The 25,019-nt window shown below is 40.4% G+C and overlaps 1 protein-coding gene across 6 annotated transcripts in view; it reads right to left on the reverse strand.

Annotated features, from left to right (window-relative positions):
- Positions 1–25,019, reverse strand: part of anks1b (ankyrin repeat and sterile alpha motif domain containing 1B) — a 258,652-nt gene that overhangs the window by 49,354 nt on the left and 184,279 nt on the right. For 3 of the 6 annotated variants that reach the window (XM_038738846.1, XM_038738845.1, XM_038738849.1), the window contains 4 exons: positions 14,740–15,398; positions 13,928–14,050; positions 11,705–11,789; positions 9,608–9,714 (listed from right to left, as the gene is read on the reverse strand). In XM_038738846.1, the coding sequence (XP_038594774.1) occupies positions 9,608–9,714; positions 11,705–11,789; positions 13,928–14,050; positions 14,740–15,398 (974 nt within the window). Of the gene's footprint in view, positions 1–9,607; positions 9,715–11,704; positions 11,790–13,927; positions 14,051–14,739; positions 15,399–21,344; positions 21,478–25,019 lie in introns of those variants that run through there. The other 3 variants (XM_038738848.1, XM_038738847.1, XM_038738850.1) reach the window with 2 other exon arrangements.

Genomic DNA, 25,019 nt, shown 5'->3' on the forward strand with positions numbered 1-25,019 from the left:
AGGCTTGTACAAGATGTTCTCAACACTTGAGTAGTAAGTTAGTTAGTAATAACATATAGCTGATAATTAATATTACTTACGTTACTTATTTAGCTAACACTACATAAATAAATATTTTTTGCGCCTTTCATTGGACCCAAGTACGCTTTACACAGTTACAGTGACAGAACAACAAAAAGTAATTCAGGATTGAATGCCTTGGTAAAGAGCTGGGTTTTTAGTAGATCTTTGAAAGTGTCCAGACAGGGAGCATTTCAGATCTCTGTGGGGATGAGTTCCGGAGGGTGGGGGTTGTGACGCTGAAGGCTCTGTCCCTAAAGTCCAGAGTCTGGTGTGGGGGACAGAGCAAGTCCTTGTACAGGGGAGATGTTAGCTAGCGCCTTCACTTTTCCAGCAGTTGGGGAAACTACAGACTTTTATTAACGTACTGCACATTTACTACCAGACAGAAACTTACTGCTGTCGAGTGTCACCATGCTCGCAGAGTGCGAGTTAAAATCATCATTTGCGCACTGATATTAATGATTGTGTGACATTTTAGTAGGGGGGTTATTCATTCCGCAGCGGTGGTATGCCGAATACAGGCTGTTGTGTGTGCTCCACAGATGGTACGGGCGCTGGACTTCCGCAAGTTCCGCCTTTTGCGTTCCGCCAACATTATGTTATCAATTAACATTTAAATAATCGATTTTTAGATTCATAATCTTCCACGTCCGCATCGCGATGCATCTAACAATTGATTATTTCTCCCACCCCTAGTGCATATAGTGCTAAACCATGCTATATGTTTTAGCACATGCTCTTGCATTAATAAACCATAGTAATTGTGCAAAGACATAAGCTCGCCAGTTTCAGACTATTCCACTGATCAACAGCTGGTAGCAGTAACCACAGGATGGATAGATGTAAACAATATAGATTTAAAAATACTGTAAAAAAGTCAGCTTTGCAAATATTGTAGGAGGGAGTAAATGCATCCTGCAAGAATACATATGAAGAAACACCCAATGTAAACATAAATTTGTTTGTTTACAAGAAAACTTTGCAGGATACATAAAAGATCAACTCCATGCCAGATTTTGGAAGATGGAAAGGTACAAGTCGGTGTCACGTCTGACCACATCCATCACAGCTGGGTGTGGTGAGGTATGGTCTAATTTTGACCGTACCCAACTGTGATGCACCATGGTAGTGTAGTGCCACTATACATCACAAATGCACTATTTGACAGGGCAGGCCACTCACCCATACACCCCTTTATTCTGAAAGTCAACAAGGTCCATATTGAAAGTCTTACTGTTTCCATTAATTCGTCTTTAGTCTGCTCTTCCAATGTATTCCTCCACCTCAGTTTATTAATCCATGCACACAGACTGCTAAACCAAACACATGGTCTATTAATCCATTATCTCATTTTATTAATCCATGCACACGGTTTGTTTCCAAGTTTGGTTTTTGATTAAAGTTTTCAACATCAACCGATTGGGCTCATCCAGTTGTTAAACTTATTTCTTCCACATTCTCCTCAGCTACCTGTACGCCGGGGCCTCTGTGAGAGGAGTGCAGTTCATAGATCAGATCCCAGGCTGATGAATAGAGCGCAGAGCAAAGCTGGCACTGGAGTTACCATGCTACAACTTCCCAGCAGAGTAATGACTCACAGAGTCAGCACAGAGTAAATGGTGGGGGGATTCAATGGGATGACTAATTGCTCTCTGTTGGGATCCTGATAGAAAGAGCTAAGCGTACCTTAATGTTTTGTTCTAAGCCTGCACCATGTGAGGAAAATCTGTGATGTGCAATAACATTAGTTATTAGTTAGACAACAGTATTGCGATAACAATATGATTGCGTTAAATAAAAAAAATATTGAAATGTGCATATTAGCTGACTGGTTGTTTTTAAATCCACTACAGGATTAGAATTGAATATGTTAAATATAACCTAAATGTTTTTAGAGAAGCAACATTGAAGTTTACAACAGCAAAGTCACTATATACACTGAGACCGGGAAAAAATCTAAAATGTCTATTAAATAAATCATATTCCGGACATCAAAATACTGAGTGATGTTTAGAAAGAATGAAGAACTCAGACATCAGTCCGTATCAGTCCTTATTCCTGCCCTCTGTCCTCCCTGCTCCTGTTGTTATTCACTTCCAGCAGATTAAAATATCACTTTCTACCGGTTTATACGTTTATACTTGTTGAACAGGTATATTGATAAAGTATTAGCTTTTTACTCGCGATGCCCATCCCTAAAAATGTTTTAGTAGTTTCCTCATTCATCGTGTCCCAGGCAGTCTTTTGCAATGTGTTTATTGCAAATGTTTATATCGCGATGACGATGAAAATACAATTTAGCTGTCAGCAGTAGTTTGTTGTTCCTCCACACCATTCCTGCCCTGTTCCCCCTTTCTGTCTTAACGTAATGTTTGTCCCATATCAAGAGCCCATGATAGATCTGGGGATAGATTTCACACAGACACATCAATATTACTCGAGAACAGATAAATGAGATTAACAGCAGAAACCAAATAATGTTTTCTAGGCACATCTCTTCCTCCTAATCCCGGCATTGTTTATTTTGTATTGTAGAAATAAACACAGTTATCATATCTTGCATATGTATGATACATTCCCAAACAATTGGTATGCTGCACTGGTATAAACACTACCAATCTATTTTGCTGGTGGCAGAAGGTGTTTAGCATCCACAGTGTTGATAAAATTGCCATGGCCTGTGGTTAGCTTGTGATACTCCAACCACAGCACTTAAAAACAGCGCCGCAGTGGGTCACAAACGCCATGAACGCAGGAATTAAAATTCATGCAGAACGGCAGGGGGTTGAGGCAACACTAGATTACGGAGCAGAAATTGATATTCAGTGATGGTAGTGAAGGCCATTATTACTGCCAAAAGGCTTAAGCAAGTACTACAAATCATGCTTGGCCTACACTATGTTTCTCTTTTCTCTGTTCCATCCCTCGCCTTTTCTCTGTCATTTCTATACCATTCTTCATTGCTCTGCTATCAAAGTAGTTGTCCTCATTATTTTGTTATAAAACCTTCTACTTTCTGTCCTCATTTTTCACTTTTAATCTGTAATTCAAATTCATTTTGGGTTCTTTACAAACTTATTGGTGTTACATTTATCTTTTTTTATTGCATACGTAAAGAAGCAGTGACTTACGTTTCTCCAACATGGTGGCAGTTTGATATTCACAAGAATTTCTTTTCCAGGATAATACATTCCTTTATGAGGACGACAACCTTAGAATGAAATATGGGCATTAACAATATTTCATTTCAAATGTTGTTTCCTCCCTCTGAGGAAGAGTTGGGTCAAATTAATTTCACAAGCCTCACGGCTGCTCTTATCAGCTGCTGTTTCTTTAGTACACGCCGCACGACATGCTTTATCTCTTCATTTCTACTATCTATCCAGTACTGTGAACCCATTCATTTTTCTAATTTCGTGTACAATCCCAACCCAGCTCCACCTTTGGCAACTGGCTTCTATTTTTCTTTCAATTGACTGTGCTGCATGAAACCAAATAAAACATCATGATAAAAGACTTTTTACATGAAATTCTTTCACCGCTCACATCAGTATTTGTTTGGGTGTCACGGTTCATGTGATGCTTACGAGAGTTTCTGTATTATTTATCTCGCGAGTGAGCTATAACAAATCATGGTTATCTATCACCCTCCTTCCCCATCTTCCTTTCACTTCCATATTCTAGTCATATTTCGGTCTACACTGGCGTGCCATGTTAAGTGAGGTGTGTTTGATGATAGTGATGCGTGTCAACAGTGTTACTGCAGTTAAGAGGACTAAGCAAGGTGAATGGGCTCATTGCTACAGACTAGTCCCATAAATCCACTGTTAAGTGGTTCTGAACATGCAAGAACTTGAGACACTGCTTTCTATCACAGGCATCCCTGATTGGATGCATTTTAAGGGAAACATCTTGCCAGACCTAGCTATGAAAACAGCTTATTATTTAATCTCAAACTGAAATTACAATTAGTTGTCCCTCTTTGCCAAAGCTGCTTTAATTAATATTGTTATATCAAAAATGAAAAAAATATCCAGCACTTGTCCTCTACTAGTTTCCAAATGATGTGTGATGGTGTTGCTCGTAGTGATGAACAAAGTGGAGCATTTAGAGGCTAAAAGAGCTTAGCTAGATATTTTTCTTAAGTGTTGGTGGAGACAAAAACAAAGCTAATAAAGAGTAAATATTGGGCTTACATTTGCCAGATGGCCCAAAATTTCACTCTGCAATAATCAATGTTTTATATGAACAATGGGTCAAGCTGTGTATAATGTGAAATGCCTCAGCTACCCGGCTAAAGTTCCCCATAACTCTACAGACTCTAGCGCTTTAAGCTCATCGCTTTGGTTTTATGGCCAGCAACTGGTACTGTTGTTTTAGTCTCATCACTCTCATCTTAGTTTCCACCAGCAACAGCTGCCTGTGTCTGCTAAATGAACGATTTTGAAAAAATATCTAATTGCGATTATTTCGACTAATATTGCTATTGCTATATGATTTGTGGTGATATTAGAGGGAATGATTATTTTTATACGGTGTGACTTTTTGCAAGGATCTTTACCAAATATAGATGTATTCTTAGGTCTCTAGAAAATGACGTGTAGGCCAGGACATCTCTGCAGCACAACAATATTTAATTTAAAATGGTATTTTGACACACATTTTGCTTTTAAAAAATATTGCAACTCCTGTGATTTGTAAATTGCAGTAGGCTAATATTGCAATTTCAATAAGATTTTGATTATTTGTTCAGCCCTAGTAAAGTGACAATATGTCATTGTTGTGTTCACAGCTTGCGCCAGGTGGCCAGAAAAATCAACAAATGTAGCTGAATTGCTTTTTGAGACAAAATATACTAGCAATAGGTATATATAGCTGACTAGCCGTTTAGCCAGCAGACTGACATTATCAGGCACTTTTCCCTGTAAGCCTGTTTAGCAAGCCAAAGTGCAAGATGATGGCTTTGTTCGTATCTTAACAGACACCAGCTAGAAAGCAAATGTTGGTTCTGGCTCCAAGTTCGTGACTAATTGTGTGCCGTGTTGCAGCTTCTGCATTTAGTCTTGTTATCACAATAACATCTCTCTACATGAATCTACTTTCTTTGTTCAGCTCCAGTGTCTACTGCTCTCCTCCTCCCTCTCTCTCACACAAACACATGTACATACATTCATTTAAAATGGGGTGTGATTAGGCTCCATGCAGTGCCCTTCAAATCAAAGGATGTCTCCATGACAACCTCTCCGCCCCTTTGCCATTTGTCCATCAGTCTAGCAGCACTTGTCCTCTACTGGTTGGGTTAAGGTGACCAGACACACCCACTCTAATGACCGCCATTAGAAGTAAATGGTAATGGTAGATTGGATTGGTCCATGTTTATGAGTATGTATGAGTGTCTGCATACATTTCTGCACAGTGTGTATTGCCTTTCAAACTGCCTGTCAAACTGATACAGATAAGACTGGATGTCAAATTCATGTGCAAACCAATCAATTCTACAGATGAACTTGAACTGGCCCTAAAATAAAAATATTTGTTTCAGGTTGAATCTGCAAGTTAACTTGATTTCCCATACTGAGTGGTGCTGAAATGAATTTGACCCAAACCTCTCCTTGAAGAATCCATAGCCAACAATTAAGACAGAGCGCTGCAAATAGCAATGTAATCCCTGTAGCCTGCGCCTCAACTGCATTTATATCAATTTGTGGTAGCCACTGAGATTTCCCAAGGTCGGAAAACATTAACTGTCTTCCTATTTAGTCACGAACAACAAAACGAGGTTAAAAACTCCACTCAGCAATTGCGACGCTGGAAAAACTTTAAGACAGAGAAAGACCCGGAGAGAGGCCCATTCACAAAAGGGACTTTGAAGTCACCATGATGTTTGCAAGGCTGTTTCATCTTAGCTTTTTTCAATATTAATTATATCCAAAGGCATAACAGACAACTGAGCTATTGAGAAACACTTTTAGACAAGAGGGGTGAGGCCATGAGAGCAGAGAATTCAGCAGAGTCTCTCAGAAGTACTGCCAAAAACTGTTAAGACTATAAAGTAGGTGCAAATGAGCATAAAATATGTTGATACTCTGATAAGATGGTATGTATGTGTGTGGCAGTGTAAGAGGAAGGAGTAGAAATGAATGGAGGGTGCACCTTGGGACATCACTAATAAAGGAAAGATATTTTGAGCTCAAAAAAATACTGCTTATGTGAATAGTCTGTGTGTGACGTTAACTGTTGCCTGGACACTCTCGCAGCTGCTGCAAGGATTCCTGCCTCGATTCATACACTCTCTTACCACCGTAGGAAAACAGATGTGACCAAATGAAAATATACAGCAAACAACAAAAAAGTTATTTTTGTAAAAGTAAATTTTGTTTTAAATCAATATGAGACAGCCAGAATTTGGAAGAAGTGATCTCTGTCAATAGCAAAAACGTTTAATTTTGTTTAAATGGGAGGCAGTTGTTGGACCGATTTGATTATTATTATTTGTGAATTTTGTTAATTGATAAATAATAATTGAATAATTGACTTCTGAATTTATAGCTGCACTAATCTATGTTTTAATATCAACACTGGGTATCGTGTAATTTGAAAGGCCACACTTGCATTAACCAGCAGCTTGTCTTTACTGTTGTTTCACTCTCACCGCTCTCAGCAGCGTTGTTTCCACCAACAGCAGGCAGTGGTTTTCAGTAAATAGCTCTGATAAACCCTTTGTACACTACCTGGCCTGCACCAAACACAAACACATAAATTTAATGACTAGCTTGTGAATATAGTGGAGTTTTTAGCAACTTAAGTCAGGCATCACTAGAAACCAAAACAGAAAAGGGGAGTGAATACTGGACTTGTTGTTTTTTTCGGGTGGAGAGAAACATGACTCCTGCTAATGTTGCTCTGTGTCTGCTAGGTAGGGGCAACCGTTTGCTAACATGTCTGCCATAACAACTTTATACAGTAATGCAATACTCTATCAACGTTCTTACAGCTAAATGTGTTGCCCCTAAGTGTCAAAAAAATAATCTAATTTTGGCTGCTTTAAGTTTTGAAGTTTTGATTTAGATAAGTTTTCGGTTGTGGACAAGAGAATTAAGTTGTGTCCAAATGAATTTGGTCAAAAGGGTAAAGTCAAATGGGTTAGGTAAATAAGGCAAATACTGCAAGCATACAACATTCAAAGGATTGAGGAATAAATAACTTAGCACAGATTATGGGTAAATAATGTTTATTTTTTACAACCAATCACAGCCTGTACCTCAAAGAATAAGGAATCTTTAAAGATAACTAAGATTTATGTTTGAGGCATTACCATATACTCTGCAATGACTGATGAGGAAGAAATAACGTAGTACACTTTCTTTTTATGATACATTGTATTTCTCTTCTTGCTTATTTCAGTTATCTTGTTATTTTATATCAGTGTTTCACTTTATATACTGTAAATAGCACCACTTTTTAATTCATTTGTTTTATGTTTATTTATATGCTCTGGCAACACATCTTCAAAACATCAAACCATCACGGCAAGAAAAGCTTTATTGAATTGAACTGACATGAGGAAAATAAGACAGAATAATGAGGGAGGACAGTAAAAGAGAGGCAGGAAGGAGGAGAGGGGTCTGTATGCTGGTGTGTTAGTAGCAGTATAGAGCTGGTAAACATGGAAAAATGATAATCAGCCCCTGCAGAGATCTGAGATGTTTAAATGTAGATGAGCAAACAGGAGGAGCAAGAGAGTCCTCACACACACACACACACACTACACACAATAAATGGCAGCTTTCTGCTCACCCCCCAAACCAATTACTATGTATTAAATGCTTAAGGATGCTTGTAAAGTGTGGCCAAAAACATATAAAAGATACACACTGACCACGTGTGGAAGAAACACACTAAGAAAGAAACCGGGGGAGACTGTGATTTCCTCCTGTCGCCAGGGTAACCAAATTAACAAATGCAGGTCACACTCAGTGAAGGACCAGAAAGCCCTCATATACAAATGCCTACGTTCATTGTTAGTAGACCTCATGTTAGGAAAAACATTTAACTGCCTTCTCTCTCTCTCCTCAGAGTGATGAAGTCAAATTTATATAATTTTACAATAATAAGTAGTATAATATAGTAGTATAACAAGTACGATTAGTACTTTGCTTTTGAAACCCTTTGGATAACCCTTGATAAAACATTTTTCTCTCCGGCCCTGAAAAGTTGCTGTTTTGGAGATACAAGCTTTCCCCCCCAGCAGTGACAATCTGCAACTCATCCAGTCAGCATCGCTCTGATTTGTCTCATCTTTCTGCCTCTGCTGCAGTTTCTCTCAATTTGGCTTCATCGCGTCGCTTCCCCTCTTTCTCCTTATTTCTTACTTCATTGTTCACATACCCTCTTCTCTTCCTGCGGACATACTGTAAGTTTTACTTAACCCACACGTACACACACCCACAGCAACATGAGAAGAGTTTCTGAATGCGAAATGATCCAGCGAGAATCTCTTCCTACGTCACTGTAGATGAAGGAACCATCAGATAAAGGAGCAGGCTGCCTCCTGATCCACAGGCTACAGGTGGTTGTATTTCTATGTGTGTTCATGTGCAATTGCATGCATAAACCATGAAACAAGTGTGGTTTTGACATGCATTTTTAGAATAGTATGAGCATGTACAGATGGGGGACATATTAAAGGAAAAACCTGAATAAAACAGTGAAGAACCATTTCAGAATGCAGATGCTTCCGTGGACCAGGGCTCACTGAATGGTTTAGTGAGTATGAAAATGATGCGAATAAAATTCTACCACTTTTACAGTCACCAGATCTCAACCGAGTTACACACCAACATGCAAAACAATGCTTTCTACCACCATCTCCATAAGACCAAATTATATAATGTAAACTCCAAATCAATTTAGTGATGTCTGCGCTATGTCCTGAGGTTATATCTGACTGTTTGTTTATCTTTCCATCTGCTGTACTCAGGTCTCTATTGGTGAAGAGATCTTGATCTCTATGAGTTTACGTCATTAAATAAAGGTTGAGTATCTATAAATGAGGGAATATCTTGGAGGAATGGTGTTAATCCCTCCAATGGAGTTCTCCACACTTGGCAAGGAGCAATGAAGCTGTTCTCGAGGCTTGTGATGGGCCTGACTCCATACCCAAGACCCTTGATGTTGGTTTTTCTTTAAATTTGTCACCCATCTGTACGTCTGCAGCTTGGTGTTGGAGATGTGGCGTAGGATTTCTGTGCGTAGGAGGACCTCACATGGCATCAGTGGGGAGAGGCAGTGAGGATGGGAAAGGAAAAATTGAGAGACGGAAAGAGAAGACGATACAAAGAGGTGGAAATCCAATAAATAAATCAGAGTGAAGGAGAAAAAAAACTAGTCACGCTTATCAATGCAAAAGAAATGAGAGATAATGAACTACACCTAAGGGAGCAGAGATAGCTTAGGGAGGTGGGTCAAACAGAGAAAAGAGATTACATATAAAGCACAAAAAAAGACAAGGGAAGAGGAAAAAAACACTTGTGAAAACACTCACCATGAACTGGACGTTGTCAAACCCATTTGCCAGCAGGTGGTTCTCATACTGGACCAGGCCAATGGAGTCGAGCCACTGGCCCACGGACTGCAGCGGGCAGCGGGGACCTATGAGGGGGTGGAGGGGCAAACGCTTCAGTAGGGAGTAGCCGTCCACGCGGTAGCAGCGGCAGTCCGGCTGAGATAGCTGGCACTGCCACATCATGTTATGGCGGGCAAAGTGGCTGTCAAACGAGCCCGCCATGCTTTTGAGGAGTCTTTTGGCAAGGCAGCAGGAGGAGGAGATAAAGGGGGCAGGTATAGGTGGGGGAGGTGAAGAAAGAAGGAGGAGGAAGGGGAGGCTAGGCTAGAGGCATGGTGAGGAGGGAGGGGGTCAGCATGCAAGGGTGCAAGCGGGTAAAGGGTAGGTTAAGGCGTCCAGATGCTGCCCTCTCTGAATCCAGCCAGAAGGAGGATGAGAAGGGAGTGAAGGCTGAAGTTGTATCCAGAAAAGACCTTCCGTCCTGGGGTTAAATCCTGCCAGAGATGGGTGTTTGATAGGACTGGAGGTATAGATCCGCAAGCAGAAGCGACTGACTGTGTTTGTCGCGCAGAGAACAGCAGCCGCTTTCTTTTTCAGCTGTTGCGCTCGCTTGGCTGCTCCCTTGAACGTGTGTGTATGTGTGTGTATGCGAGTGTGTGTAAGAGAGAGAGAGTGAGAGAGAGAGAGAGAGAGGAAGAGCGAGAGCTGCCTGCGCTGTGGATTTCTCTTTATCAAGTACTCCCACTCATCTGTATGCTTCTGCAGCCTCCTCTCTCTCTCTCCCTCTCTCTCCATTCTCTGAGCGCTGCTCTCCTCCCTCATTCCCTCACTCTCTCTCTCTGCCTCGCTCTCTCGCTCACTTTCCTATGTCTACCTCCTGTCTCTATCTTTTCTCAGGGTGTCGATCGTCACCCTGCTCTCTCTACATATATCTGGCTCACTCTGCTGATAATAGCCATCACAACAGCACCAGCTTCTTTGTCTGCAAGAAGCTCCCTTCCACTCACACACACCACGCTAAGTGTATGTATGCAGCCGTATCTATATGTACGTGTGTGTGTCTGTATGTGTTTGTGTGGTGTGCTGTGGTGTAGCTAATGTGTGTGTTGGTAGTGGTGGTGGGGGGGCTGGTTTGGCACAAACAGGATTTCTCCCTGTGGTAACCATGGTTAGCAGAGGCTTTGCATTCATAGATGAAAAGAGAGAGGGGGAGAGAAAGAAGGGAGGGAATCAAGAGGCAGAGGATGGGGGAGTAAACAGGAAGAGGGGGATGAACGCAGTAAAAAAGCAATGTATAGTGGAGGATTCAAGGTAAAAAGAAAAGGTAAACACAGGGATTTGATGCACAAGAAAGTCAAAAAAACCACTCATACAAACTACAGGAAACAATTTAGGTTTGTTCTGGTGTTATTTTTGTTGTTTTGGCAATCAATCCCATTGGTTATAATAAATAAAGCTTTTAATGCAGGTCACTTGTCATTTGTATGGGGCTCCACCTCTCAGTTATTAATCAATGAACTCAACAAGCTTCCTGTCAATAATTAGGATCAAGGCTGTTTAAATATCTTGCCCATTTTGTCTCTCTAATGTCAATGTAACAAGTTTGCCCCCACACATCCGACTGCCATTAGTGTCAACTGTCTGTGGCTCCCTTGGACAGTGGTTCCTAACATTTTAGGCTTGTGACCCCTTAGAATTAAGCAATTTTTTTACAAACTTAAATGTGTCAGTGGGTTAGTAACAAGTTAATCTAAAAGTAATTTGCCAAAAGAGGTAATATTATCCAGTCTTTCACAAGGAAAAAGCAACAGAGGAACGTCAAATGTAGCAATTTCTGCTTTTCAGTGCTGTACATTTTCTCACTATCCCAGGATTTATTGCAAGGTTGCCTCCAGGTTGCAAGCCACTGTCCTTGGAGAATCTCCAGTTGGCTGCTATCTACAAATCTACTCCTATAATTTAACAAACAGGCTCAACGCCAAAATCTCTTTATTGCATAATTAAAGCATCTGGATTGTTGTTCACCCGTGGTGTCTTTCCCCACTGAACTTTGTACTCACGCTCACACATACATACCTGTGTTTATTTTACCTGAGGTGTCTTCCTTGATGTCCAGTCCACTGCCTATTCCTGCCCCAATAGAGCTCATGATCTTGTCAATCTGAACAAGAGAGAGAGAGAGACAGAACCAGAGTTAGAGAGATGTACAGCATGTGCAAAGGAAAGTAATTTCCCAGTAATAAGGCTAACCCCTATTTCTGGATTCAAGTGTCACATAACATGATCATTACGCCAGCCAGCGTGCTGAAATGTCAGTCATTCCCTCTGTGAATTGAAATAGCACGGAGGAGCAGAGGGGGAAAAAGATGTGTTAGCAGGAAACCTAAAGGCAGAGCAGAGGAAAGATAAAGGAAGAGGAAGACTGGATTGGAGGGAGCTACAGTGGCTTCATTAGTTTGGCTGCTGCTGGCTGTCGACCGGACATCCCTGACCTTGGACTTGCTGCTAACCACTGATCTATGCAGCGTGCACATCCATCCACCTGTCAGGACCTCTGGCTCACCACAGGGCAGAGAAAACAGGCCTTGCTGTGACCAATCTGAGTCCAGTGTTTCAAAGGGCCAGGCCTGACAAATGCAAGCAGCCTTTACAAGCTGGGTGACCAGGAACGTGGCCTTATCTTAGTAGCTGAATAAACAGGAAGCAATTTCTGCACATCCCTGCACACAAAGCGCAAACTCACATGTACCTAGTCTGGAACCTATAGATTATAGAGAATAAGTTGGGTTTATTACAAGATGTTTTGGCTTTCATTTGGCTATTGATTACAATAACACTGTACTGAGCAAAGGTCTGGCAATACAGCAACATCACAACAATAAAGTTAGATAACGGGTTTGTTTAAAACTTGCATGATCGTCTGCCTGCTCATGTTCCTTGCCTCATAATTGGCTGGGTGACTACCATTTATTAGGAAAGATAAACAAAACTACAAATATAAGACCCAATGTGTTATATACTAGAATAATCCTTCTAGACCAGTCTTTGGTTGGGAAAAAAAACCTTCTTTCTGAATAGATCAAGTATAAAAATTCACCACAGGCTGTTAATTACCATCCAAATAAGCACAAACAACCCAACACATCAGCTATTTTCAAGGTAAAGTCAGATTAAAGGACAAATTTGTAACATACAGAAACTACTTTAATTATGCCTGAGGCACTGATGAGTATGGATATCTTCGTATCACTGACTCTTGTGGGACATCACTCGTGACTCACATCTCGCTAACTTTTTTCCTGAGCATGTGATGCAAGTACAGCAACTTTGTTATTTTTTCCTCTGAAATCCCCATATATCACTCCAGTTTCCCTGAAGCCATCTTATCTCATTCTCCCGTAGCATGCAATTAAACAGAAAAGGTCACCTTAATTGCTCAGAATTATGGGAAATTCCATATGGTAATTCATCACCATCAGCATGTTGAGAGCTGTGTTGGGGAACTAATGAACATGTACATGCAAATGTGGACAGGTATGCACAAATGTACTTTAACTCACACACATGAGCAGTATTTTAAAAATAGAGAGACTAATTAAGTCATGCCCATAATTAAAAAAAAAAATGGTATGAGATTCTTCATTTTTAAGCATAAGCTTGCGAAAGTGTGTCGTCTGTGGTGTCAATGATGTCAGTCAGCAGAAGCTAATGTGTCTATGACCCAAAGAATTCATAAAGGGGAGAGCTCGAACAGCGGTGACCAGTCAATAGATCACATCTGTGTCAGACCCTTTAATATCGACGAAGCCCCAGGCACAAACATACTGAGACCAAAACACACAGCACCCTCAACCTTCACTCTCCACTCTCTATAAGAGAGCCTGCTTTCCCGCTTATATCTGGTCTTCCCTGCAGCTCCAGTGGTAGTTACAGAAGAAAATCAATGTGGGAGCATGTTCAATTAGCACTGGGTCTCCTTCTGTGAGTGAATTTCAAAGGGAGGAAAAACTGAAGCAGCTCACAGCTGTGGATGCAGAGCTTTCGACTGCCCCCAGCAGAGAGGCTTCACTTGAAAAAGCATGCTGGCTTTCATACATTTTACTGAGGAAATACATGTAGTGTCACAGTAAAGGGTAAACTGAGTGGTGAAAAGATGTTGCATTTATTTTACATTTTGTGTGTAAGAGTGACCTATTTCCTCCCCATTTAATATCTTGATATTATATATTGATATAATTGATCCTAAACATCTGATAATAAGATAATAAGCTGTACATGTCTGGGAAAACCTCTTCTTACCTCTTCCCATTCAGCAGTGAAGGAGGGTGTTCTCTCCAGTCTTCCCCCTGGGCTGGCACCCTCTCCTGGGCTGGGACTTCCTGGCCCCTGACCACGAGATCCAGACCCCCAGCTATGCTCCTCCTGGACAAGACAAAATAATAATTTGTTTTTGTTTTTTTACAGACAATGAGGTGCAAAGGTTGCCAAATAATTTAACCTTAAAAATACGGACAACTTAGCACTAAAAACACTTTAGAGAATAACCAAGTCCTTTCAGTGTTTCATGTATAATGAAGCATTTTTGATCAAACAGACAGTATGATTTATTTACTATGAATTAGAGAAGAAGTCTTATAAAATGTGCTGCACAGCAGGGAGCACTGTGGCCCAGATTAGTGAGTTATCTAATTGGTTGGACTGGTTTCTGTGCTGTTTCTGAAGTCACTCTGCATGATACAGCAAGATGCAAACTACCTCCACCGCTGCATAATTTATACAACTGAATATTTACAATACATGCGTTTGCTTTCATTGCTAACTGAAATCTCTGCGCTGGCCTAAACTTTTCTAAAAAGAAAAACTTTTTAAAACTTTTAATAAAAGAGACTTCTATGGTTATCCTTGACCTCTTACATAAATGAAGAGCAAGGCAGTATCAATGAATAGAAGAATGTTAAAGTTTAAACTTGCCTTCATAATAAATGCTGGGCTCTATTTTATAAATCATGCTATCGTGAATGCTTTGATTGCACATACAATGAGTCATTTTAGATGAGAATTAAAAAAAGAAGATTGAAAATATAAGTTGAGACATGTTAGCAACAACTTACCTGTATGGGAGAAACAGCTACCAGGTTGGAATCAGACTTGGACAGAGACTTGGACAGCTGCAGGTCCAAAACACTGCGGGGCATGGACCTCATCCTCCCCAGGGTGCAAGCCCTCTCTTCGTAGCCAGCACCCGATGAGCTGCCCTTGGGCACACCTCCTGTCTGGATCCCACGTAACTCTGGAACTCCTCCGTTTTGACCAGAATAGGATGAGGGTGGGCCACCCAGCGTAGACCACCCACGAGGTGGCTCCAACTGTTCACAATTCCTGGGATGGGCCTGGTCCTGGTTGACCCTAGTATGGAAGATAGTCCGGTACACCACCTGTGGCTTCTGGGGGTCGTTGGCAGTCGTCAGAGGCAACGACTCGCTCCCTGTCCTGGAGAAGACCTGAGTGGGTCCCCCTCCGATCACGATGCTGAACTCCGGGGTCTGCAACAGACTGCTCTGGACGTCCGTAGAGGCATATTTGCGGGGTTTGGGGCTGTAAAGATGGTAAGGCGTATCAGGGGTTTCACAAGCTGGGGACGATCCATGAAGGAGGCCTGCAAACTCCTCTGGGATGTGGCTCTTCCTGCGCTCCTCCAACAGAGCCTTGGATGTGGAGGAAGAGCAGAGGGGAGGAGGAGGAGGCGGATCTTGCTGGTATGGCCCGTCGTCTGCAAGGAGGACACACACAAAAACATAGACTGATTAGGATTAAATTGTTTTGCATAAAATGGTTCTTTCACAACAACAATTAATTTACTCCAGAAAAACAAGACCAGAAATCAGAAATTTACACTCACTGTACAAACAAGGCACACAATAATATTTAGAAGTGAAAGAGCAAAATGTTTAGTACAGAACAGAGAGACAAAAGCAACGGGGCTAAAAAAACAACAACAACTACTGCAAAACAGTTATTTTTTCTCCAAGGGAAAAATAAAAGAACTCTTGACTTGGATTTTACAACTTCTTCACTGTCTGGGTGCAAAAGTGTGTGTTCATGTGTCTGAACTTGTGCATGTATGCATGAACTCATGGGGGCAGACGTTTGTTTTTGAGGGAATGCTTTCAGAGGCCCACTCACTGTCTGGGTGCAGTGGGTTGAAAGAAAAGCCACTGAAAGCTTCTTTTGATTCTCCATATTAGTGTTTGTGTGTGTTTGTGTGTGTGCGTCTGCTTGACTACTCGCCTGTCAGTTTGTGAATGCTTATGTTAACATCTGCAAACAAGGTACACCTGAGGGCACAACAATTGTCTTGCGTGTTATAAAGATGTAGTCCGCATGACACTAGATGCAAAACAAGAGGTGCATTACTTATTCTTACTCTGCCATGATTATTTATTACACTTCACCAGAGCACTGACGCTCTCAAACTCATAATGATAAATCTTCAACTCAATACAAGACTGTAGCAAAAGAGAAACAATATGTTCCAGGGAGATTCAGGTTGTAGCTTAGCTCCTTGGGGAACAGCCCTGCTCTTATTTATTTATAGCTTCACAAATAAAGTGTCTTGCACAGTGTGACTAAAACTAAATGCTGCATTTATGGAGTAAGAATTATTAGCAGAGGTGAAAGAAACCTCAGGAAGAGCAACAGAGACATGTAATAGATGTCATGTGTAAAGTATAGACCTACATAAAATTACAGTATGGACAATCAAATATAAGGAATGCGCGAAACACTGACATTTTGAAATGTCAAATGTCTGTGTTTTCCAATCTTCCAGGATGTCAGTGAATGTGTTTTGCTTTTGCTAGCGCGTACCGTTGGGTGACGGCAGAGTTTTTTTGGCGTTGGGTGACGGCCCACAGTAGCCTGTATTTTGTTCAGAAATAAAGAACGAGCAAACCAGCTATCTTCTCATTTGAGGGACGCTACAGTATGTTCGTGGATTTTTATGATGAACTGGAGTCGTTGTGTTTCTAAAACACAACAACATGGCTAGCACTAATTTAAAGTGTACTGTAGCTACAATTTGTTTATAATTGGATAGAACATGCAGAACTGCCAGTATGGTCTTTAATTTAATGTATAATATTCCATAAGCAGGTAAAGATTACCTGCAAGAGGCTTCTGAGGATCTGATTTTGTTTTCCAGTCATCTGCTGATTAAAAATATAATAAATCATACTATTCTGCTTATATTTCTTAAATGGCTGAAAAACTCTGTTTCCTGTCATTGTGTGTTAAGATTGTGTACCAGGCCAGACCTAGTTTGTCCACACTCACATGAATGCAAACTCTACAGTCTTGTAATCAAAACTGTTGGTTGAATAATTGCATGTACTCCCACTGCCCCGCACACACACTGAATTTACAATCTTGTCATTTGACCGCATAGTCTTGCTGCCTGCCACCTCCTCACTCCACAAACACATACACAGTCTATGTTGTCAGCCTGTTTCAGCTAGAACTTCATGACTGTCCTCGAAACATCCAGCCACATTTCCATATGATACAATTACATAATGTAATGAGACATATATAAGTCTGTAAAAGTCCCTTTGAGTGACCAACTGCAAACATTCACAGTGATTAAAACAGGAGATGCTGGAGCTCCTCTAACTGTGGAGGAATAAAAGTGGGAGAAAGTGGAATATTAAACAGAGAGCTATTTCACATAATTTAGAATGTGAATGTTGTGTTTTAATCCACCTTAACGGTCTGCTGCTTTTAAACAAAACACCAATTAACATTATTCCGGTGACGAGGGTTGAAAACATGACTCATTCTCAAGAGTTATATTAAGTGAAATTGTCGTTATTTCCTACACAAGCTGACAGCTCTTTAGTTATGACTAATCCTCAACATTTTACAGGATAAACGGGACTAAGTGTCTGAAGCCTAGCTCACACTACACGATTTTAAGCCCGATTTGCTGGTGGATGAGCTTGGCGACCGTCAGGCTGTGATCAGGGGTAAATCAGAGATCAATCGGTGGTCACCAGTCGTTATGTGTGAACTACTCAAAGAAGCATCAAAACGGCTCCCCAACTCGACATCTACATTCAGGCAATTACAGCAGGCAGCTACTTTTTCTCTGCAAAACACTTTTTACTCACCTCCAGCTCTCTCTGTAGCACATATGATCCCTGCTACCTGCGTGTGCTAATCCATTCTTTCACCCATATAGTTTGTCTTTATAATTTCTATCTTTACAATAAAACAGCTATTTCGTGTGTGTCTTTTCCCGTTTCAATTTTCACGTGTGTTCTATTTCATTCTTCCTGACCGCCAGACGGCGGTGCAGTAGCACTGGATGTCTCCATCTCGCATTTGCGCAGGTCAAGTAATTATACCATGACCACCTCAAGGCAGGGGTCTCCGACAATCCGTGTATGAACTGTAGGTTTATGCCACAGTCACAAGGGACTCTCCTCAAGAGGATGATGTGCTATTGACTGCAGCCTCCTGCAGTTTGTTTACAGATAGAGGGGAAGAAGGGCAAGACGAGGAGGGGGACACGCTCTCCCGGGCTTCTGAGGTTTTTTCTCGGGGATCTGATGGGGGACCATTATGTGGGTCGGAGGCCGGCAAGTCCTCACTAAAACCAGTGATTCGCATGGCTTTAGCATGCCTGGGGCTGGATGATGCTCCTGTGGCGCCAGCACCTTCTAGTGCCGCAGCCCTCTGCCTTCTCAGTCCATGGTCTGCACGCTTATAGGTCGCAGGGCCTGCTGGCACCTAGTAAGGTAAAGTGTCACTCTACTTGGAGTAGTGTCCACATCCTGGGCGGCCCTGAGAGGGGTCTCTCTGCATGACATCTGTACTGCCGCAAGCTGGAAGTCTTCATGTACCTTCGCTCGCCATTACCGGGTAAATGTGGCTGCTCCCCAGGTGGTGGCAGCAGCCGTCCTGTCAACTGCTTCCACTCCTTAGCACGGTAAGCATTCCTCGTGACCTTGCTGGTATAAGTCATCAAGTGCTACTGCACCGCTGTCTGGTGGTCAGGAAGAATGAAATAGAACGAGCTTTACGAATGTAACTACGGTTCTATGAATTCTGGATGGCCACCAGAGTTGTCTGTCCCTCGGAATCTGGGCAAGAAGATTCTGTAGGAACAGATTGCGTGATGACGTGAGGTTTTTATACTGGGGCGTGCGCCCTATATCATCGTATGGTCAAAGGTGACTTTGTTGGTATAATTACTCGACCTGCGCAAATCCGAGATGGAGACATCCAGTGCTACTGCACCGCCGTCTGGCGGTCATCCAGAATTCATAGAACCGTAGTTACATCCGTAACTCTCGTTTTCTTGACAAAATGTGGTTTGGAGACCAGCCATCGGGTGACACAGACGATATCAGCTCATGTATTGTGTGCCCCCGTCATGTAGTGTGGACACCACGACTTCAAGACTCCCGTTACAAGACGGCAAGTTGTGAATCTGAACAGCACGGCGATCGGCCGACGCTGAAAGTCATGTAGTCTGCACGAGCCTTAAAAGATTAGTGTAAATACACAGTTGACCTTTTTCCTCACTTTTTTTGCCTTTTTTTGTCTTCTAGGTCATTGGTACATTTGACTATAATCATATTAGTCATCATAGTTATTACATTTTAACTGCTAAGAAAAAATCCTTCAATTATAAATTATGTTAGACTTACTATTAACAATATACACTTGGGTCAGATTAATCACACAGGGAGCATTTGTGTAGATAATCAAAGCACTGTAACATTAGTAAGTGGGATTACCACAAACAAATCATACATTTTGACAGCACAATGAAGGCATGGATAAGTTAAAATATTTTATTTTTTATTAACACTTCCGTCTATGTGCTTTTCTCAGCCCTGCCGTGCATTTCTATTGCAGTCCTTTATCACTCTCTCTATGCTATCCCTCTTTTTAAAGACGAGAACCATTGGCAACAGGTGAGCCTGTTGGTCGCTATGGTAACAGAGAGCCCCAGTGCAAGCATCTCTCCCAGTTTTTTGGTGGCTAAGTGTCTTTGGCTATCGGGAGAGTGAGGTTACAGCGTGCAGCTGATAAACACCAGAATCAAATCAGCAGGGGTGTGTGAGTTTGTCTAGACAGAAAAGCACTACAGAGGTAGAGTCGATGTTTATGTGCATGCAGCAACAAAGGTTTGAGGAGAGGGCAGAAGGAAAGTTACATGGAATATTAAACAAAACGTATTTCAGTTAAACAGAAAGACAGGGTTCCTACACCTTTTCCATTTCAAAATTCCATACTTTTCCTGACTAATTTCCAGATTTCTGTAGATTTTTCAGACCATTTCTGACACCTGAGTTCAACTAGCTTGATGATCTTTATGTAAATAAATAGCTTTAAAACCTAACTGTTAACTTGCATATCACATTCTGACTCTGTATGCCATTATGTTGCCAAAACATTACCAGAAGATTGTAGTTAGTTGCTGAAGTTCATACAAATCAGTTAATGCCAAATGATTGTGGCTGCCCAGTCCACACTCCGCCAAAAGAGGAAGTAAACTTATCTTTGCTACTGATAATCATATTATTTTCCCTAAACCTGTTAAATAAGCCTTGTTTGTGCACTGTTTCCATGGAAATGACGAACACAGCCACAAAGGTTTGCATTCCTTATGCAGAAAAGATTACCCATTTATCCTACGTATGCTAGCAGCCTTAAAGCCGAAACACAGAGTTAACTAAATTATGCGAACATGGGCTCATGATTAAAAATAACTATTAGCCAGCTGATAGTTTAGCTATGGGTGGTTCATAAATGCAATCACCCATTTAAAGATTTTGCTTCTTTTCTGTTAAAGTGTCTATACCATTGTATTTTCTTCTGCAGTTAACCGTTTATTTTCTTTGTCCATCATCACAACATTCTATAATAGTGATTTGTTCAAACCTTTTTCTTTTGCTGTAAATAATAGTTTATTTCAGAAAATAAAGCAATGCCAATTCTGTTCTTGATTTGTTTCCTTTTTTTCCCTCTTAAAAAAGTAACAAAAAGAAGCAATAAGAATTCCATTAAAGTACCGTACACATAAGCAGTCGGTAAGATTGGTAATATTGTAAAACTCTTAATGATACTGATTCATAATTAACCGTATGGTGCAGAGGCAGCTCTGCAATGGGAGATAAGTTCAGTAGCACACCATACTTCTTGCCCTTCTTTCGACTACATTAAGCTCACTGTGGCCCGACCTCTCTCATTAGTGGTAAACAATTTGGCAGCCATGGTTGCCCGCTCCAAAAGCCATGAAAAACACCACTTGTATGATGACTTTATATTTAGAAATTCTGAATTGTATATATTAGACAACAGAATAGAAATGGAATTTTTTTCCCATACTTTTCCAGTCTAGGAATTTACTAAAATCAAATTCCATACTTTTCTATACTGCACAAAAACATCAGTCGAGCTGATAGAATAATGATGTACTGACAACTTGTGCCAGCCAAATTACAGGATGGATAACACTGCAGAAGAGTAATTTGGCTCAACTCATGCAGGAAAGCCTTTTTTCTCTTCTTCTTCCCCTGCAAACAATCAATAGTCTTCCTTTGTGTGTTGTTTTAACCTTCATTACTACTTATCCATTTCTTAGCCTACAGATCAGCAGCTTCACCTGACTGTGCTCTGTGTTTGAGTGTGTGTGTGTGTTTCTTACCTGGACATCCAAGGCAATATAAGCTCAACCTAAGGAACAATCTTACTGTATGTACTGTACATAGATAGTAACTCAATACCCTGCTTCTGCTGAAAGGCAGCAAATGTCTAATGCGAAACAGCATCTGCATCACCCTGCATACCTGCATTTTTATTGCGGAACAAGGACGCGCACACACACAAACACACAAGTTGTGGCTTGCAGCAGCTCAGCCCAGAAACTGATTGCTATTTGGATAAGTTCATATCAAGACAAACAACTGCAGCAATGTGTGTTTGCTTGTGCAACGAATGAGGTGTGAAGCATGTCTCAATATCACTCACAGGTATAACTAACTCTTAAAGAGTTAAGTATCAATTGGTATCTGCTTTTATCATCATCATCATTGGTGGCCCAATGGAGGCAAAGACTGATTTATCAATTTATATTATTGACTGGTGCAGTGATGTGTGAAGTCATCACTTCCTCAGTTGAAAAACTGTGAGAGACAAAACCTTCAGCTGTGTACATCTTCCCAACACCCACCTATCAGTGGAAGGCTGGCAGAGAAGAAGCGAGTGGGTGTGAGAGAAATAGATCTGAAATGGAGTTTTCATTCAGTGTACCTAAACACCATCTATTCTACAATACTATCATCTATTTATAACGAAAAAACACTGGGGTGTCCACTAAATGCATTGATTGCAGATAATGAGACAGCCACAGGATGATCTGAGAACATATTAGTTATAAAACCAAAGATTAAATAAACACTAAAACATTTTAAAAAAAGCACTAACAATAAGTATTAAATCTTTGAAAGTGTTCTTTGTGCAGATTATTAGCAGGGGGCATTCCAAAGTCACAGATTAATTGGCATCTGTCAGCACAAGCTTCTGTTATATAATAAAAGTCTGGAAACTCGGAAAATTTGAGATTGCCCTCAATACAGGTCAAAGTTTCAGAACACCCCAATTTTTCTAGTTTATATTTAACTAATAAACTCTAAATTGTACAAAAGCAAGCAGCAAACTGCCAAAGCTCAAAACAACGTTTACTTCACCAAAACAGACATTTTCAGATATAAAATTAACAATTAAATTCAGTTCATTATTTCACTGTAGGATTAACTAATAACCAACTGGTTTGTCTTCCTTCATTAATTGCATATTTAGTTGCAATATTGTACAAATAAAGCTTCTGAGGGTGTATTAACACAGGCTGTTCCAAGGTGTTTACAAATTGTGACAACTGTAGAAATTCAAATCAACTTTCAGGGCTTCATTTACTTCCATTGCGGCAAAATAACTAAAGAAGGTAAAGACAAAGTTTAAGTCAGCAAAACTGAGAAATAATTTAAATTTCAGAGAAGAAGCTTTATTTGTACAATATTATATATTATTAATGAAGGAAGATAGACCAGTTAGTCTTGGTTGATCCTACAGTTAAATAATGGACTACATTTGTACCAAGAGGTCATATTATGCTTTTTGCCTTTTTTCCTTTCCTTTGTTGTGTTATATATCTTTTTTTATGCATGTAATAGGTTTGCAAAATGAAAAAGCCCAAAGTCCACCCCAAAGGGAGTTACCATCTCCCACAGCTCGACTCTAGTCCAGCCTTTACTTCCGTAAACTATCTGTCTCACTTTTAACACTCGTCATAATGCTCGCCTAACCATGAGATGCATGTGTTTTTTGAAAATAACACCATGTAAACCTATTATAAAATTATGAACCTAAAAATGAGCATTATATGACCATTTTAAGTGAAGAACTACTTACATTTAAATACAAACTAGACACATTTGACTAAGCCCTCTGGTGGCTGTAATAATTATGACAGGAGCAAACCATGATATTTACCTAAACATAAAATTGTTTTGTGCCTAAACCTAATCAAATCTTATCCATGGCGCTGACACCTCACAAAATAGCTTTTTTTCAACAGTGACTGTGTCAAGTTCATGTAAAAGAAAAGTGAAAGTACAGTGAATTTATGAAAAGTATCATTTATTGTTGTAGAGTGTCTAACGGACGGCTACTTGACTGTGAAAGCTTGCCATCTCTACAACACTGCTAAACACAACTCCCACTCCAGTAGTCTCACATACGTATGAGCTTAAAACGGAGATTGCAACTTTCCTTTCAGAATGTGGTGTGGCTTGCACAAGTGGCATATCTCGAGGATGTGTTTAAACATTTTGAATGTGTCTCTGCAAAGGGGGGCAATATTTTTGAACAGACTGAAAATAGCTTTCAAAACAAAGATTGTACCGTGGGCAGGTCACGTTTCCACAGAAAGATTGGACATGTTTCCCAGCATTTCCCAGATGCAACAACTGGACGTCTCATGGAGAAATGCTCTGACAAAAGCTCTAATGGCACATCTCACCAAACTGCAGGGCCGATTTAACAACTATATTCCTGAGAAAAACAGAGATGATGAGTGGATACACATTCCTTTTGGAGTAGATGTGGAAAGCGCCACGATGCAGAGAAACAAGGTAGCTTAGCTAAACACGACCTTAAGAGTTGCTTTGTCAAACATCACCCTGACGTTGAGACTCTTAGAAACAGCAAAAAACATCCTACACTTTTCCATTAACTTGCCCGTAATTTGCTTCTAGACCAGCATTTGAGCATCTGCTATGTATGTGTGCATGTTTTCCTTTCTTTAAAATAAACTAATTGAAAAGGCATACAGACCTTCAGCCTGTATAAATAGGAACCTTATTTATTAAACCAACCTGTTTTTTCTCTATACCCCGCAGCAAGCAAATATTTTATTGCCCTGTGTTTGGTATTATTTGGCCTATAAACACGCTGTGCTTTTGTAGTGTTTTCATGTCACTGGTTTTTAAGCCATAATATGCACTTTTTGGTTGCAGTATTAGTTTACTGAGTTTTAAGCAATTACACTTTCTTCATGCAATATGCTTTATTCCACTGTGTTGTAAGCCAATGATGTTTATAATAATAATAACTTACTAATAGCTTATGTCTGCAACTTGAACTAAGAAGGAATATGGCTAGACCAGTTGGGAGCCACTTTGCTATGGAATTGGGACAAAGCTCTGTATGTGATGTGAATGATTTTTATTTATTTTTTTAAATGGCAACCACAATTCGTCATCATTAGAACTCATCATTCTGTACTGTGTCCCACTTCCATACTATTCTATCTGTAATATCGTATGTTGTATGTACTATATGTTGTAACGTGCACACAAACATCAGTCCAACTAGGACTTTAGAATACCACTGTTGCAAATTATCCAAAGATTTAAGACTTATTATGTTTGTTTTCCAAGATCTTCCTCCAGCTTTCTCACCACCATCTGCAATTTGTTTTAATGTTTTGCAGCTGTGAGCAGCTCTTCCATTTCTTTTGTGTATTGCGAGACAATCGTGTCTAGCAATAGCACACTCAAAAATGAAGCATTTTTTGTGAAATACTGTGAATACCGACTATTTTGAGTATACTTAATTTGTAACTTTTGTGCTGTGAATACAATATACACTGCTCAAAAAAATAAAGGAACACTTAAACAGCACAATGTAACTCCAAGTCAATCACACTTCTGTGAAATCAAACTGTCCGCTTAGTCCACTCAATTTCACATGCTTTTGTGCAAATGGAATAGACAACAGGTGGAAATTATAGGCAATTAGCAAGACACCCCCAATAAAGGAG

The sequence above is a fragment of the Micropterus salmoides genome, unplaced genomic scaffold, assembly GCF_014851395.1.
Source record: "Micropterus salmoides isolate LMB-PRFRI ecotype aquatic unplaced genomic scaffold, ASM1485139v1 Ms_hic_scaffold_23, whole genome shotgun sequence".
NCBI lineage: Eukaryota > Metazoa > Chordata > Actinopteri > Centrarchiformes > Centrarchidae > Micropterus > Micropterus salmoides.